Source organism: Cuculus canorus, chromosome 21 (genome assembly GCF_017976375.1).
Source record: "Cuculus canorus isolate bCucCan1 chromosome 21, bCucCan1.pri, whole genome shotgun sequence".
NCBI lineage: Eukaryota > Metazoa > Chordata > Aves > Cuculiformes > Cuculidae > Cuculus > Cuculus canorus.
The window spans coordinates 1,718,096-1,736,109 of NC_071421.1; the positions used below are offsets into that span (position 1 = coordinate 1,718,096).

Genomic DNA, 18,014 nt, shown 5'->3' on the forward strand with positions numbered 1-18,014 from the left:
AGACCCAGGCTTCCCCCTGCTCAGGCAATAGGGGCACCTGCAAAAACCATCCAGTAACGATGCATTTGGAACAGGCAAGCGAGTGGTGATACACCAAGTAGTAATTCCTGTTACGGAACAGAATGTCAGAGGGAGTTGGGAGGTGAAAAGGAGTTCAAAGAAAGATTAGTCAAGTTCTACTTGTAATTACACCCAGTAATCCTAGGCAGCCTCCAGCTCAGGAAATGGGTAGGGGAGAGGTCAGCTAAAGGAAGGCTAACTACAAATCCTTTCAGCTGCTTTCCCTCCATATTAAAACTAAGAAAACGGCAAAGAGATTTGTTTGGATGTAAAAGTGTCAGAAGAGCCACTGTCACCCTGGGGCACCTGCAAGACTGATCACAAAAAGCAGCATGCACTGTCTCCCCCAGAGCGGACAGAGGAATTTAACCAGCAGGCAGTGGTTCTAGCAGGACGTTCTCACAGAGCTTTGACAGGCTCAGATATCAGCACCCCGCTTCATAGCAGACCCCTCTGCTCCTCCAGGATGAGCCCAGCACGGCCTCTACCATACCCACAACTCACGGTGTAACAACTGAGGCGGGTCTGAAGTCTACTACAATTGGGCAATCTCTTCATTCAGCACCAAATTTCTCTCCTTGGGAGTAGGCACAGTGGTACGAGCTCGTAAGAAACCACTATCAAATGAACTTGGTAGAAAATCAAATACTTTAATGAAGTTGGGGAGCATGAGAGTAACAGCTCAGATATACCACTAGAACTGATACTACTGGGCTGTGGCCGGGTTGCTATCGGTTTGTAAATGCTCTGTTCTTCAACAAGCATGCAGATCGACAAACTACTAATTCTTCAGAGTGTCAAAGATCCTGAGTAAAGAATTTCAAACCACTTAAAATGAATATATAGGAAATGCCTTATGAGCTGGTGGCCTGCACACAGCATTGCACAGATAAAAATATACTACTCTCAATACACAGAGCTAAATACTTTCACATTTATCAGAATCTTCTACACGAGTCTTTCGATAGAATTCAAGTTTTGAGTCTTCTGTATATTTCTTCCACCTGTATTAAAGAAATGCTTATTTACATTGTGGATAAAGTGTAAAGGCTAGTAAGGCCATATTTCCATACTGTACTGTAACACTGCAAAATATATATACACTAATATAACCTAATATAGGCAACAGTTCTAGAAAAGTCACCTTACATTTGTACAACATAACTGAGTCAGTATGAAAAGACAGCGTTGTTAGCACCAAGCCACTCCAATGGTGTTCATGAACAGTCTCGAGCCTTCTGGTTCCACAGGGAAGGACTGTTCAGCAGAGTATTCCAACTACTGAGCAACGGAGGTCCTGCTTGCAGAACTGGAAGTCCCAAACCAACACTCCACTGCACTACAGTATGCAAACTACTACAGAGCAGGCATAGGAGCATCCAGAGACAAGTTCTGCAGTGTTACAAGGTGACACTCCAGCAGAACAGCCACCAAGACATCTATCAGATTAAGTTTATCATATCATCCTGTCCTGATAGAAATCTTTCCATTGGATTCATGATAGGAAGTACAGAACTGCCAGCAGAATGGACATTACTCAAGCTGGTGGTTTACAAGCCAGGTTAACCCTATACTGCAAAGACCAAAGGAGGAAGAACTCCACTGCTTAAATTCTAACGGAAACAACTTTTTGCTTTATTCACCGCCTATGCCTACTGTGGCCAGGATGGTCTCGCTCATAGCGATGACTTGCTCGCTCATAGGAGCGTGAACGCTCGTGCCTGTGATTTCTATAGTAGTGACTCTTCTTCTTGTACTTCCCCGAATGATCAGAGCGCTCCCGGGATCGGCTCCTGGAACGCGACGAACTCCTGCTGCGGGATTTCCGTGGTTTGTGTGTTGAATATTTGTAGTCCTTTGATTTCTTGTAACTTCTCACCTTAGAACCTTTGTAGTTAGAACTGTGGTTGAACTGTCTTGGAGGAGAGTCACTGCGGCTCCGAGAACGGCTGTGGGACTTGGAACCACTTGAAGTGGAGTAACTTTCACTTTTCCTATGGAAAAAGGAGAGAAAACACACAGTTTTCTTAATATTACATAGAATTACTCTACATTACTCTTAGTGCCTAAATGCAGTCACAACACACACACACACACAAATGCTTCTCACTTACAGAGTCAAGGTGTGCAAGCACAGTTTGACACCAGGCTCTGGATGTTGTCCAGCATCCCAACAAAAACTAGACAGACTGTCTAATAAGAAGTCAAACTTGCATTGATTGTGTGCTGTGAATCTCTACTGCTCTCCACAAGATATAAACAAGACCATTTTGTATTTCATAAATTAAGGTTTTGCAAGAGCAACTGCCAATGAGACTGATGCTGGAGTTAAAGAGTTCGTCTACTGCAGAAAATGGTTTAACTGCTCCAGTACAGTTTGGTAGAAACATAACTCATTAAAGGCTGAAGCCACAAACACACAACTTTAAATATAAAAATCCCCAACTGACAGAGAAACCCTGTGGCCCGGCGGCATGTATCACAAATAAACAGGCTGACATTCCAAAGTGTCCCAACATGCTCACGCTTTCCTTTTGGTCTGTTTGGCACAGGTATAACAAGGTCAGACCCCACAATTCCCTTGACCTGTGAGCCAGGACAGTACAACTCGCAGCTGGAACATTTCTGGAGTTTTAACCAGCACCACACACTGTGACGTTATCTCACAGCCTCTCTTGTTGAGCAACTACCAAATCTCGCTCTGGGAAATAAGTCTGGGAGCCTCTCCCAGCACGCCCTTTTACAGGAGTGCTTACCTGTGCTTAGGGGATGCAGATCTGGATGGCGATCTTGAGTAACTTTGATCTCGACTTCCACTTCGACTTCCGCTTTCTCTTCCTTTCTGAACCCTGTGAGACAGAGACAGTGAGTTGTTTTGCTTAAGGTAGTCATGGGAAAAGTAAACTGATTCATTATGAAAGCCTTACCCGTTTACTGGGCTATTTGAACTTGTTCTTTTTGCTCCCTCCGTTTTCCTTTTAGCATTCTTCATTGCCTGAACTGGAAGCGGTGAAGGTTTATTTCCTTTAACTTCTTTTGGTGAGTCTAGAAAGACAGGCCTTTGTTACCTTCTTTTGAAAGGATGGGTAGTGAACGAGAGAAGGACCGAAGCCTCCCCTCACCCATTTCATCTTTCTTATAGTGATCAGGACTGTATAAATGTAGTTAGCGTATGCGCACACACAGCCACCCACAAGAAGTTCACCTGAAGAAGTTCACAGAAGGCAGAAGTTCCTCTAAACCATTTCTGCCAACACACCGAATTGACACCAGAGAACTAACTGCAACAGTAACCTGCCGCCTTCCAAGCCAGAACAGCAACTTCCTTCCCTTGCCAATAACTCAGTATCTTTTTAAAAGCAAACTGAGGAGGAAGATAGCAAGTTATGCTCTAGGCAAGACATGCACCAGACTGGAAACTCTTACAAGTATGCAGGAATACCCCCTCCAATCACCCCAAACCAGTACCCCTGACCGAGTTCCTAACCACGCCTACGGCTCTAATATTGCTCTAGAACGACAAGCCAGTTGCAAGTGTTTGTTTTATTGCCATAACTACATACAAGTGAGTCCCTGTACTATATAAGTTTAAACTAGTCTTCATTTTAGACTAACTTGATTTTAGCCTTTATCTGTTTCAAGAAATGACAAGGTTCCAATGCTATCCAAACTCTGCCATTTGTATAGTTGCTAAATGCCAGATTAAAAACCAAAACCCAACAAATGCCAAACCCCAGCGTGTATGCATCCCAAAAGGGTAAAAATACACTTAAGATGAGGAAGAGTTATTACAAACAAGTTATGCACTACTTACCATTTTTTGGGATAGGGGAAAATCCTGATGTGTTATCTAAACTTGGGGGTCCCTCCAGTACTAGACCCTTAGCTTGTGCTTTTGCCTCTTCGATAGCCAACTTCTTCTTCTCTATTTTACTTTCCAGATCAGACAGATCAACCTGTGAACACAGGAGCACCACTGATGACAAAACTTAGCAAACTAGGCTTTCTGCGTACTCATTTTTGGGAGGGAGGTGGGAAGACACTGATTTATAGATCCCCAGACACTGGGACTACTGTCCTGTCCCACTTCATGTACCAGGCTTGCAGCCCAAGGTTTTCCAAACCATGTTCCAAGCTGCACCCATTAAAAAAAGCTTACAACACGAAAAAAACAGCAAACCTTTTTCCGAGTATAGAGTTGTAATATTTTGATGCAGATTTCTTGAATTTCTTCCTCTGTTGTTCCAAAAAGTAAAAACCAGTGTGGACGATTAGGAAGTGGAATCTGAAAGGGAGAGGAGGACATGCTCAGTTTTCTGCTTCTATGAAAAGACCTAAGAAACTTGAAATGAATGGAACTGTGTGCTCACCTCCAGCGTCCTAGCTGCGAGGTAAATGCAAGCACAGGCAATGCTTTCTGGCTGAAATCTTACAAAGACATCTGTTCTCAGGCTATCGTTCATGTAATTCCTGAAAGACAGGATATCAGCAAAGTTGCACAGCGCTGCAAAGTTCATGGTGTTTTTTGGGCTCTTTTGTTTACTTCTACAACAGCTATGTCTTTCTGCATTCAGTTACTAGACTTCAACATTATATTCCTGTAAATCTAAAGAACAGCCGAATGATTCTACTAAAATAAAAATAATAACATAAACCCCTCAAGGGGAGGGATGTGTGACAGAAATTAAGCTCGACTGACTGCTGAAAATTCAATTGTGAAAAGAGAACCAATTTTAACCTTACTTTTCCTTCTGGATCTCTACTGGCCTGCTCTCATGCAATAGACAAGTTATGTTCATCAAGACAACATACAACATAACCTGAAGTGCTCAGTTATAAACTTTTAGGTTTATATGTTTATCTGCAGTAGGACTGAACCCAGGCGGTTTGTGGAAAGCTGCAGCTCCTGTAGCAGTTCTCCCACGAAAACAGGGTCCACTTCGGCACACAGGCGTCAACTTCCACTGGAAACTTAAGGGGTCCCTTTTCTCTCAGAAGCACTGTTTTCCGTCCAGAAACAGAATTCTTTTTGATGCAAAAAGCAGCCATAGAAGAAATCAGGGTGTTTGGGAACATCAGTTCAGGAGAATACTCAGTATTCAGGCAGATCTCCTCTTTGCCACATGAAATACGGTTTCCAAATTGTCCCATTTCAGTAAGGTTGCTTAAAATGAACATTCATAGAATGAGAAAACTGTAAAATACGGCATATATTCCAGTCAGTACACTTACGCATTACTCTTCTAAATCTTAAATACACAAAGCAACTCCCTGTGAATCTGTCAGCTGATGGGTTTAAAAAGATCTAGATTTTAGAGCACACATGTCAAACAAAGTCTCAGATGGGGAAAAGCTAAAACCATACACAATAGAAAGACCACCAAATAAAACACTTCCTGAAAGTTGTAATTAACCATGTGTATACCCAGTATACAAGGATTCACTAATCCCCAAGACATCCGAACAGGAGACCACAGTCCAGACATTTGTAACCAGTTTACGCAGGACAGCCAAAAGGACAGTCAAAAGGAACTTGAGTTCCAAAGGACCAAACTCCCACCTGCCTGAGCTGTCTCACACTCTTGTTTATACAAAGAGCAACTGCAACCCCAGAGAAGCGGTACTAAACATCGGCTCATTTTTCTGGGAGAAAGGGAACCTCAAAACCTGCTTTTCTTGTCCCACTACAAAAAGAGCACAAACCTTTTGGCAAAAGAAGTGATAAAGTAAGTGGTGCTTCAAACATCTGGAAGTCATACAGCCTTTTTCCAGTTTGCCAAATTGAAAAACATGCCTGCTTCCAAGTTTGGCCTCTGCATGTTTTCCCTGTGGGCTCAGAATCAGACACACGAGGAAATGAATCCTTGTCACAGTGTTTTAAGAAAAAGGTAATGTTGTGAAAACGTACATGTAAAAAGCAACTATACTGGATATCCACCAGTTTTTGGGTACTGGAAGCAACAAGCATCAGCACACGAATATGTTACTTTAACATCTGAACCATTTCTCAATCGGGGTAATTTCCTCCCTCCTCCTCACCTACCCGTGCTTTTCTAACACACAGAAAACCATAACGAGTAGTCTGTAAGTCCTATTCGAGCACTTCATGCAATGGTACTGCGAATCTGGCAGTGGGAAGTTTAAATATTCCATTTGACTCCAAGCTTCACACATGTACTCAAATGTTTTCTAACTAGTTTACAAATAGAAATTACATTTCAGTTTTTATTTTGTTAATTTATCCCTTTAAATCTTAATCCCAACTTAATTTGTTTTATCATTTAAGAATACATCATTTTAACAGTTATAGAAATATAACACTAAAAGTTGTTCAGAACTTCAACAATCAGGTGATAAAATTACAACAGTCAAAATGCACAAGAGAAATAAAAGTCAAATAGTTTAAGCACAAGCAGCAGTTGGCCAGTTACTATACTATCGTGTATATACCACCTGTCTAGAGTCAGCCTTCTCTTTGGAGAGCCTGCTTTGGTTTGGCTGAAGACGGCAGCTATCCCTGCACCATAGCGCTTGGGCAGCAGAGGAGAAGTCTTAGTCACTTACCCTCAGAGGCTACCCTTTGATCAAAAGAGTACAGAAAAGAAAAGTCAAAACTGGTTCTCTACACACAGCTCACAGTACCAGACAGTTCAGTCAGCAGAAATATGATCTTTGGATTCACTAAAGGTTTTTTAACCACAGTATTGTTAAAAAGCATTATTGTTTAAAAGCATTATCTATTTTTTTTAAGTTTAAGATGTAGAATTTTACATAAGCTTCCCATCCCCAAGCAAATCTCTGTTGCAATGAGAGCGACAAGGCAGAGGACATTTCTTGGCAAACATGGAAACATTGCGTTTATTCAGTCTTAGAAGCTGACGTCTTGCATTATCCATACCGATAAAAGAAATTTGTCTGTGCTGAGTGTTTGGTACACCTGTAATCAAGCCCAGGCCCTGGGAAAGCCACTTCCCAGCACTGGGAACAGACTTTAACTGCACATAGCTTTCTCTGAAGAACAAAAACCCCAAGGAAATGCTATAGCCCACCCAACATTTTCCCTTCAGATGTAAAGTGAAAGCAGAGAGGAGGGAAGTGAGAAGTCAGGGTGGAAAGCTACCTTACCATTAAAACAGTGCCTCTAACTTAAGAGGCCGATCAACGTTTAGGTAGTTTGGGGCACGCCAAGAAAAACCGGAGCTGTTTGGTGTGGCCCACAATCACTCGTGAGCAATGCTGCCCAGAGTGCCTCAAGTGACATATTTCTGCTACTGCCCCTGCTGGTCTCATAGAACAAAGAAAATCAACTTACCATGAAGTCTGGACCAGGTGTTGGTTACGTTCACATTCTAATACCTGAAGGTACATAACGATTATCTGGAAGATATGGGTCATCAAGTTATTAACAAGAATCTTGAGAGCAACCCTTCTATTTCAGTGGGACATCCACGAGGCATCTGTTATTCTTTCAAGTTCTAAAGCACTCCACAAAGAGTGTTTGCAGCATCCCCGTTCTTTAGCCACACCGCTTCTCCTCTCCGAAGCAAAAGTTTGCGTAACCTGACGCTCACCCAGATGTGGCTTTCCTAGCCCTCCGTCGTCTGAGCTCATTCATCGTGCTATTCATCTAGAGGTCAACTCTTTTCAAGCTAGGTATGTTCTCCAATACAATTCACAATTCCTTCTTAGCTATTGACTTGGGAGAAGATCTCTCTAGCCTCAATAAGCAGTAACAGGAGTGTAACAGCATTGCAGAGAACAGATCTAACCCGTTGTGTGTCACTGGTTTGTTCAGGTCTAGGTTTTTTCTTAGGTTGGATAGGAAAATGAGGATGCAGATAAGAAGACTATAATAGCAAAGATTCATACCAATTAACAAACGAGTACAATTGCCCTATGGGGTACTGAAAACATGAGTGAATTCCGAAAGTTAAGTAAGCTTAAAAAGACCTTCATACAGCAGCAGTTTTTAAGAAGAAGAGCAAGCAGGATCCCAAGTTCTGCTGGCACAGAAGGGGGAAGTTCTTTCACCACACTTAGCTACTTAAGGCATAACACTAACGGTAAAAGAGCACCAGCTTTAACACTTGCAGTAGTTACATCCTCCAAATATCATCCTGGTCTGACAAAATACTGGGAACAGTCTCATTTCTAGTCAAGCTCCTATACAGCCGAGTGTGCTCTTTAGAACACAAGAAACACTGCTAACCAGCTCATACAGGTTTAATAACCTCAGCACTTTTCCAACAGAAGTGTTTGCGTCAGAGTATTTCTGATAATAGGATATCACAACCCCAGGTCTCCAAATTCCCTTCTGCCTAAGAATCTATGTTTACTTGATGTATTCTAATACCAAAGCTACCTACTTATAAAATCTGACTTCAAGGAATACTTAGCATCTGCATCCACCTCCAGTCGTCACTCAGCAGTGATACAAGTGCAACTAGTAAGAATCTCTTAAACGAGAAAGAAGACATTGGGGTCATAAAAAGCTACCTTCACTAATTAACTAGTATTATCATGTACAAACTCTACAGTTTCCGCACAGTTAAGAGGTCTACTGAAAGCATTTACAGCATATAAAACACGGATTGTAAAGTTAACTGATGCAGTACAAACCTTATGAGGGTGCTTTACATGGACACAAAATCCCAACTCCTTTAACACTCTTCTTTCTGCCTTAATAATTTGATTCTTTAAGTTCACATATTCTTGATCCAGTATTAGAGGCACAGGTTTCCTGCAAGAGAATTTCAGGTTCTGAAGAAGACAATCTTAACCTCAGAGTACTCACACGCAGGTTAAATGGTATTTGTGTCAAAGTAAGAGACATCAGTGTGGACTTATAAGTCCAAAAACATTTACTGAATAAAACGGGTTAACTCACTTTTCTCCTTGAGATCTCTTGAAGACATTGCCTGATTTACAAAACAGGGAATGATGCTATCATAGGCCCATGAAGTTTAATAATTAAAATACAACAAACACTTCAGATTATTTCAAAGTCGAAGCTTACTTTTTTTCCCGTAGATGTCTAAGGCGATGGAACACGTTAATTACATCCCTTATACGTCTAGGTGCTTCTTCTATCTTGGATGCCAGATGAACACAGGCCATGGACACGTGCTAAAATAGAGGGATTGCAAATATTGATGTTTTGCTCAATCAGGAACTGATCACCTCCAACAACTTAAGGAGGGATAACAAGAGAAAATGGTAGTAAAACAAAGAAATACTAAAAATATGGCAAAATTAGTTCTATGTAGCTTTGTGAATTTACTTTGGATCAATAAGTAACATCTACAGGCTAGTTACCAACACACTGATTACATCCAAACTGACAAATTGCCACAACAGATCAAAGATTAAATAACATCTGTAGCCAAAGACATCCTATACTTTCTTACCTCCATGGAATGCTTCACAAAAGACTTGGTATAAAAAAAACGTTGAAATAGCACCTGTCCTGTAGCCATAGCCACCTTAAAAAGGAAGAAACCACAACAGGTATTAACAAAACAACTACCAGTTCTAAAAAGAAAATACTCAGAATGATTTCATAAAATGATAGAATGGTTTGGGTTGGAAGGGTCCTCAAAGCCCCTGCAGTTCCACCACCTGCCATGGGCAGGGACACCTCTCACAAGATCAGGTTGCCCAAAGCCCTATCCAGCCTGGCCTTGAACCCCTCCAGGGATGGGGCAGCCACCACTGCTCTGGGCAACCTGGGCCAGGGCCTCCCCTCCCTCACAGCGGAACATTTCTTCCTGATATGTCAATCTCCCCTCTTTCATCTTAAAACCTTGTCCTATCCCTGCACTCCTGATAAAGAGCCCCTCCCCAGCTTTCTTGTGGGCCCTCCTTCAAGAGATTTATGACCCAGAAGTCTGGTTGGAACAGACCTTTGAGGTCACTGAGTCCAGCCGTACCTGTTCTACTAAACCGGATCCCTGAGTACCTCATCTACCTGGCTTTTAAACTCCTCCAGGGATAGGAACTCGACCACCTCCTTGGGCAGCTGTTCCAGTGCCTGAGAATCCTTTTAGTGAAGAGATGTTCCTGATATCTGATCTGAACCTTCCTTGGCGCAACTTGAGGCCATTTCCTCTCATCCTGTCACTTGGGAGAAGAGACCAGAACGCACCTTACTACAACCCCTTTTCAGACAGTTGTAGACACTGATAAGGTTTCCCCTCAGCCTCCTTTTCTCCAGCTCCCTCCGCTGCCTCTCACAAGGTTTGTTCTCCAGCCCCTTCCCTGCTCCATTGCCATTCTCTAAATACGCTCCAGTCCCTCAACGTCCTTGTAGTGAAGGGCCCCAAACTGAACACAGGATTCGCGGTGCGGCAAGGTACTGAGACTCGGTGGCTCAAAAACGCCTGGAAAGTTTTATGCTCAAAGAGCAGTAAGGCCGGTTGCTGGAGCTCACCAGGAAACAAAACCCTTCCCAACTCACAGGAATCCATGGAAGTTCCTCCTTCCCCGGCCCAATCCCAGCATGCCCCTGGGAGGTGACGCAGGGAGGTGCTGACATCACCGCCCCGCGGCCTCCGAGGGCCTTCACCCCCCCAAACCCTCGCAGCTCACACCGCAACTGGAGCCACGGCACAAGCCGGCACGCGGGTCTGGGCTCAAGCCTGGGAGACAAAACCAGGGATCAATAAAAGAGGGGAATGGCTTTAAACTGGAAAGCAGAAGATTTAGACTGGACGCGAAGAAGAAATTCTCAACAATGAGGGTGGGGAGGCACTGGACGAGGGAATTTTCACATATTCAGACTCACTCCCATCCTTGCAGCTACGCTGCAATTCTGTTTTATCATCCATAAGTCTGTCTTAAAGGAGCTTCTTCAGATTATCTATTAGTTTTATGCTGAATGAGGGCAGACAGAGACAAGATCTTAGTCTCTTTATAAGGGAGTGCAGGGATAGGATAAAGGGAAATGATTTTAAGATGAAAGAGGGGAGATTGAAAACTTAGTCTCTTAATCTGGGAGCGCAGGGATAGGGTGAAAGGGAACGGTTTTCAGCTGAAAATGGGGAGATTAAGATGAGATCTTAGGAAGAAATGTTTTCCTGGGAGGGTGGGGAGGCCCTGGAACAGGCTGCCCAGAGCAGTGGGGGCTGCCCCATCCCTGGAGCGGTTCCAGGCCAGGTTGGATGGGGCTTGGAGCCCCTGAGCCAGTGGGACAGGGGGGTCCCTCCCCACCCAAACCACCCCACGATCCTGCGCTCCCAGACCCCGCCCGGCCGGGCCCCACCTGCGGCAGCCGCAGCAGGATGCCGGCCGCCTGGATGAGCTCGCAGCCGGTGACGCGCAGCTCGGTCTCGGTGTCGGGGTCGAGGCCGCTGCTCATGGACGGCGTGAAGCGCAGCGTGTGCTCTGGCAGCAGACAGTTCTCCAGCGTGATCAACACCCCCGAATACAACCGGTCCCCGATCAGCACCGCCCCGGGACCCGGCACAGGCGCTGCACTCCCTGAAGAAGCCGCTCCCACGGCTGGGCCGCCGCCTCCTCCCACCGCTCCCACCGCCGCCGCGCTTCCCGGACCCGCCGCCATTTTGTGCCGCCGCCTCGCCTGGCGCCGCTCTTCTTTCCCCCCCCCGCCTTACGCAGAGTCGCGTCGCTTGGCCCCGCCCCCTCTGGCCGCTCATTGGTGGAGAGCGGCGAAGCCACGGGCTCCCATTGGCCCGAGATCCGTGACGTCAGACGCACGGCCGCGCGGCGTGCGTAGCGGCATGACGCACCCGTCGGGAATTTGAACAGGGCGGAGGGGGCGGGGCTTCGGAGAGGGGCCAATGCGACCCCAGCGGAGGGCCTTGTGGGCCTTTATCCCCACTAACGGCAGTATCGTGGGGTGGTTTGAGCCGGAAGGGGCCTCAAAGCCCATCCAGTCCCACCCACTGCCTTGAATCTCTCCAGGGATGGAGCAGCCACCGCTGCTCTGGGAAACCTGGGCCAGGGCCTCCCCACCATCATCGTGAAGAAATTCCTCTTTATGTTCGGTCTAAATCTGCCCCTCTCCAGTTTATACACATTGCCCCTCGTCCTATCCCCACAAGCCTTTGTAAACAGCTCCTCCCCAGCTTTCTTGTACCCTCTTGCAGTAGTAGAAGCCGCTCTAAGGTCTCCTCAGAGCCTTCTCTTCTCGAGGATGAACAACCCCAACTCCCTCAGCCTGTCCTCATACGGAAAGTGCTCCAGCCCTCGGATCATCCTTGTAGCCTCCTCTGGACCCGTTCCAACAGCTCCATCTCCTTCTTATCTTGAGGATTCCAGAGCTGGACACAATCCTCCAGATGGGGTCTCAAAAGAGGGGAACAGAGAGGCAGAATCCCCTCCCTCAATTCCTCACTCACAGCTGTTATTCCCAATAAAAAGTATGTAAGAACTTGGGTTGTTCAGCCTAGAAAGAAATAGGCTGAGGGGAGACCTCGTCACTGCCTACAAATCATAGAATGGTTTGTTTGGAAAAGACCTTTGAGGTCATCGAGTCCAACCATACCCATACCCTGCCAAACCAGATCGCTGAGTACACAACGCTTCAAAGGAGGTTGTATTGAGGCAGGTGTTGGTTTCTCTCCCAAGGAACAAGGGATAGGATGAGAGGAAATGGCCTTAAGTTGCACTACTGGAGACTTAGATTGTATATCAGGGTTAAACATCTTCACTGAAAGGGTTAACAGGCACTGGCACAGCTGTCTGGGGAGGTGGTGGAGTCCCCATCCCTGGAGGTATTTAAAAGACAGGCAGATGAAGTGCTCAGGGATCTTGTTTATTAGTGGACAGGTATGCTTGGACTCGATCACAAAGTTCTTTTCCAACCAAACCATTCTATGAGTGATTCCTTAACAGGGACCGTATGCAGGCTATGTGCGTCGTTAACCCTGGAACTTCCACAGGCCTGGCTCACCACTGCCAACTTCCAACTCTGGTTTCTTGTTCATTGCATTTCAGTCACAACAATGCAGGGAAAAAAGCCACCGAGGTGCAAGCTTCGCACACTAACCCACCTGATCCTCCTTCCAGAACAATTCTTAGCGGATTTTGTTCCATAGCAGCGTTCAGGGAGCCAATTCACAACACAACTTAAAACATATCTGCAGGCTTTTTTAATAGTAATAGTGGTGACAACATGTTTTAGTTACAACAATGCAGGGGAAAAAGTCACCAAGGCACAAGCTTCGCCCCCCAACCCACCCTGTCCTTCTGGAACGATCCTCGGGGTATTTTCTTCCATAGCAGCTTTCAGCAATCCAGTTTACTTCCCAACACAAGTTCCTGCTCAAAACATGTATCTACAAACTCTTTTAATATCAATAGTGGTGTATAATGCGTTTCAATTGCAACTGGGTCAGTTGTAACAGGTGTAGGGGCAGAACTTACAATGCAGTAAAAGAAGTCACCAGGGCGCAAGCTTCACCCCTGACCCACCCCATCCTCCTTCCAGAACCATCCTTAGGGGATCTTTTTCCACGGCAGTGCTCAGTGACCAGTTCACTTCACAATACAGTCTCTGCAGACTCTTGTACTATCAATACTGGTGTACAATACGTGAAAATATCCCCTCTGGTTCTTTTCCGTCTCCCAGGGCAGCAAGGAATCCTTCTTGCCTCCTTCTCTGGGCTAAGGCAGCGAGGGACTTGAATGTCTTCGGCTCATAAATAGCCAAATCAGCAATCATTTTCCTGTTCAGCTCCACCTGGGACTAAATATAAGCAAAATAATTGATCACATTCCTCTGAGACAGGAATCAAAAGGGAAGGGCATCTTGAGTGCAAGAAAAAGAAAAAAAGTATATGAAAAATTAGTTAGCTTGATTATTTTGTTGCAGTATGACAAGAGTAACCAGGAAAAAAAGTATATAAATTTCAGAAACCATATTACTTTAAAGAAAATGTGTCACAAAACCTAGGAGGTTATCTTTTTATTTGAAATATAGGTAAAATGCTTTAAAATGTGCTTTAAATTTATGTGCAGCTCCACTTCAAGAAGCACAAACACCACCTTATTATTATTACAATCAGACCCAAGAGAAACACGTTTTAATTTCACTGTTCCAGTAACAACAAATTAAAACCAACTCCCCAGCATATTTAAGAACAAGGGACAATGACACCAACTCTCCATGCTGTCCATGCTCACCAAAACACAAAGAAGAGAGATTTATTAGGGCTGCTTTTGCTAATCCGAGCTTTATGTTCTTAGATTCTTGAAGTACAGGTACCTGTCCCTTAGTGCCCACAGTAGCAACAAGCTAAAGAGCATTTTACAGGTTTCATTTTTAATACGTGCAGTAAAAGTTCTGGGGACAGAACAAAGAGTAGAGCAGCATGTTCACCAGGATAAAAGGGAATCATGCATATAAGGAAGAGAAACAGGTTTAGGGCAGAACATAATTCCTAAAGCAAATGAAACTCCTTTCATAAGCAGAAGGCCTTTCATCACTAGAACTAGGAAGCCAGACAGAGTTGGCAGAAGTTCAGTCTGACAGAAGGAGCTTTACAATCCCATGCTCTGTGCTGTTATTCCCTGCTCAGGCTCCAACCGGGAAGTCTCCACCATTATTGATCAAAGAGTGGCAAGCAGAGGCTGCAGCTTCAATTCCTTCTTAAAACAGCAACAAGCAACCCTTTGACATATTCTCTCAGACTACGTCTACTCAAAAGATTTCAGACTTCTAACAAATTAATCTCCCTGGCACTTCAGAAGAACTCTACTAGACATCATCTCCACTTTGCTGTTTCAAAGTAATCATTCCTCAAGCACCATCCTTACCTTAACCAGATTGCTGATGAAAGCTGGGTATTTCAAACCATGTTCAAGAGAAGCTGCTTCAATCCTAGTGATCCAGAGCTAAAAGTGTAAAAATTAACATATTGGATGAGAAAATACTTTAAAAGAAAACTTTTTGGCATGCCGATCTGCTCACACTTAGTAAAAATAACATTTTCAGACCTACAGTCTTCTCAGTGCAACACAGACACGCATGAGCTTCAGAAAGTGAGCTTTTTCAGACCACAGAGGGACTACACTTATATTAAATTCATACTTTTCACCCACTGGTAAGAGATTTTGAGAGACACCCACCCCCCATTCCCTCCCCGAGTAAGGAAAACAGCTACTTCAGTTTAGGTCTTCTCCCATTTTAATGGTTGCATCTAACATGTTGCTCTTTACCGCTCTGAGGAATCTCTTCTTTTCCCTTCTGGCCTTTGTAGACCTCACAAAAGCTCTCCGAACGCTTCGGACAGCCAGCTTATAGCAGCGGTTCTTCCTTCCACGAAAATGCTGGAATGAAAACAAGACATTCTTGTTCAGTTATCTTTAAGGCTGTTAAATGCTTTGGTAATATTAATATGTGCTCGTTTGCATTTCATAACTCTTCATAACCAGGATCAGAAATACTTCACAAACATCAGCTAAGCCTTCAGATGGCACATAATGAAAATATTTCCTTGTTTTACAGCATGGGAAACCCGAAGCTGAAAAGTTGGAGCAGGCTGAAAAACGTCAGTCCAGCAGGAGGGAGCCAGAACCAAACCTCATTCTAGGCTGTGACTCCAGGGGCAAGGCAACCAGGAAAATCATCTTCAGTGCTTTCAGCCAACCCCTGAACTCATGTGTCTATTCTTGTTCCTGCCCTGCCTGCTTGGTTTTCATAGAATTATGGAGTGGTTTGAGTTGGAAGGAACTGAAAGCTTATCCAGTTCCAACCCCTGCCATGGGCAGGGACACCTCCCACTGAATCAGACTGCTCAAAGCCCCATCCAACCTGGCCTCGGACACCTCCAGGGATGGGGCAGCCACCACTTCTCAGGCTCTCACCCTCACGGGAAAACATTTCTTCCTAAGGTCTCATCTCAACCTCACCTCTTTCAGCATTTTTTTGTCAATATGAAAACAAGGATGGGACAGGAACCTCTGGTATGTCAAAAACATTGCAGGTGCCCAAACAGAAAGCATAATGAAAGAGGTTTACTGAGCTGCCACTGACATCCATCCAGCCTGAAGCTGGAAGAAGCATCCAGTGCTGCACACTGGATAAACAACTGGTGCTGTGGGCAGCTAAGGCCCTGCAAGAGTAAGGTACCCTCACTTCAACACTTCCCATCTCTATATGACAGCAACCCATGCTGCCGCCCAGGATGCCAGCAGCCTGCCTTTGAAAAAGGTTCTTCCCAAGCCTGGGAACAACAGCATGAGCTTGAGTTGAAACCATATTCCAACACTGCCTTTTTCACCTTTCAAAATGAACTTGCAAAGCAAGGTTAAAATCTTTACTTCCCGGTTCCTTTGGTCAGTTTAAAAAGCCAGAGCAAGGCCTCCAAAAGCCAGAACAAGCCCTCAAGGCCGGGACATGCTGGGAAGGGGATGCTCAAAGATGCTGGGATGTGCCACTACTCAGACCAGCTCTCCGGGAAGGGCTCTGTGGGATAAGCTGGGTCTAGAGCTGAGCTGGGGAAAGGGACTGCTGGAGATACTGGGGCAGGGGTGGCTGAGCCACAGGCTGGAGCTGCTGGAGCTGGGGCACGGGCTGGGGCTGGAGCTGCTGGGGCAAGAACTGGGGCAGAAGCTGGGGCAGCTGGGGCTGGGGCAGGAGCTGCTGGAAGTGCTGGGGCAGGAGCTGCTGGAAGTGCTGGGGCAGGAGCAGGAGCTGCTGGAAGTGCTCGGGCAGGAGCAGGAGCTGCTGGAAGTGCTCGGGCAGGAGCAGGAGCTGCTGGAAGTGCTCGGGCAGGAGCTGGAGCTAGGGCAGAGGCTGCTGCTGCTGGAGCTAGGGCAGGAGCAGGAGCAGGAGCAGGAGCAGGGGCTGGGGCTGGGGCTGGGGCTGGAGCTGCTGGCGCTGGGGCAGGAGCAGGGGCAGGGGCTGGAGCTGCTGGAGCTGGGGCAGGAGCAGGGGCTGGGGCAGGAGCTGCTGGAAGTGCTGGGGCAGGAGCCGAGGCTGCTGGGGCTGAGGCAGGCGCTGGGGTTGCTGGGGCTGCTGCAGGCCACTCACCCGAGCATACTTGAGCACCTCCTGCTTCCTCCAGAAGCGGTCCGTCAGGCGGCTGCGGAGCCAACACGCCGCGCTCAGCAGCACCATCGCGGCCGCCCCTCCCTCCGCCTTCCGGGGCGGCGCTCCCCCGGCTCCGGGCCCGGCCCCGCCGCCTCAGGCCTTCCGCCTCCGGTCCCGGGTGGGAGCTGCCCCTGCTCAGCCGCCGGGGGCTGGAGCCGCTGCCCGGGGCTGGGGGAGCCCTGGGGGGCACCGGGGAGCAGTGTGTGCTGCCCAGGGAGGAGCCTCTGCCTTGTGGCCTTCGCATGGCTGTTCTCTTCCTACTCCTTCAGAGGCGTCTGAGTTGAAGTACAAATCTTAGGAGGAGCGCCTGAGGTTGTTAAGCCTGGAGAAAAGGAGGTTGAGGTGAGACCTCATCATTGCAGCGCCTTCAGGCGCTGAAGCTGCTCTAAGGTCTCCTCAGAGCCTTCTCCAGATTCAACAACCCCAACTCTCTCAGCCTGTCCTCCTATAGGAGCTGCTCCAGCCCTCTGATCACTCTTATAGCCTCCTCTGGACCCGTTCCAACAGCTCCATCTCCTTCTTATCTTGAGGGTTCCAGAGCTGGACCCAATCCTCCAGATGAGGTCTCAAAAGAGGGGAACAGAGAGGCAGAATCCCCTCCCTCAATTCCTCACTCACAGCTGTTTTTCCCAATTAAAAAAGTAGGAACTCAGGTTGTTGAGCGTAGAGAGAAATAGGCTGAGGGGAGACCTCATCACAGCCTACAAATCATAGAATGGTTTGGTTGGAAAAGACCTTTGAGATCATCGAGTCCAACCATACCCGTGCCCTGACAAACCGGATCGCTGAGCAAAAAGCGCCTGGAATGAGGTTGTATTGAGGCGGGTGTTGGGTTTCTCTCCCAAGGAACAAGGGATAGGATGAGAGGAAATGGCCTCAAGTTGTGCCAGGGCGGGTT

The 18,014-nt window shown here is 46.3% G+C and overlaps 2 protein-coding genes across 6 annotated transcripts; both read right to left on the reverse strand.

Moving 5' to 3' along the window:
- Positions 1 to 667: 667 nt before the first annotated feature.
- CCNL2 (cyclin L2) lies at positions 668 to 11,652 on the reverse strand. 5 transcript variants are annotated; one of them, XM_009556737.2, is made up of 11 exons: positions 11,321 to 11,652; positions 9,468 to 9,542; positions 9,077 to 9,186; positions 8,680 to 8,800; positions 7,373 to 7,437; positions 4,431 to 4,530; positions 4,241 to 4,345; positions 3,875 to 4,016; positions 2,988 to 3,105; positions 2,817 to 2,909; positions 668 to 2,054 (listed from the first exon to the last, which is right to left on the reverse strand). In XM_009556737.2, the coding sequence occupies exons 1-11, from the start codon at positions 11,618 to 11,620 to the stop codon at positions 1,700 to 1,702; spliced, it is 1,584 nt and encodes a 527-aa protein (XP_009555032.2). In that variant the 5' UTR covers positions 11,621 to 11,652; the 3' UTR covers positions 668 to 1,699. The 5 variants fall into 5 exon arrangements, with proteins under 5 accessions (XP_009555032.2, XP_053941637.1, XP_053941636.1 ...); XM_054085662.1 differs by lacking the exons at positions 7,373 to 7,437; positions 8,680 to 8,800; positions 9,077 to 9,186; positions 9,468 to 9,542; positions 11,321 to 11,652 and adding exons at positions 4,804 to 5,224; positions 5,764 to 7,361 and having other exon boundaries at positions 671 to 2,054; XM_054085661.1 differs by lacking the exons at positions 7,373 to 7,437; positions 8,680 to 8,800; positions 9,077 to 9,186; positions 9,468 to 9,542; positions 11,321 to 11,652 and adding exons at positions 4,804 to 5,254; positions 5,764 to 7,361 and having other exon boundaries at positions 671 to 2,054.
- A 1,262-nt stretch (positions 11,653 to 12,914) lies between these two features.
- Positions 12,915 to 17,211, reverse strand: MRPL20 (mitochondrial ribosomal protein L20). The gene is made up of 4 exons (XM_054085666.1): positions 17,057 to 17,211; positions 15,241 to 15,351; positions 14,839 to 14,916; positions 12,915 to 13,768 (listed from the first exon to the last, which is right to left on the reverse strand). The coding sequence occupies exons 1-4, from the start codon at positions 17,141 to 17,143 to the stop codon at positions 13,595 to 13,597; spliced, it is 450 nt and encodes a 149-aa protein (XP_053941641.1). The 5' UTR covers positions 17,144 to 17,211; the 3' UTR covers positions 12,915 to 13,594.
- Between the last annotated feature and the right edge of the window lie 803 nt (positions 17,212 to 18,014).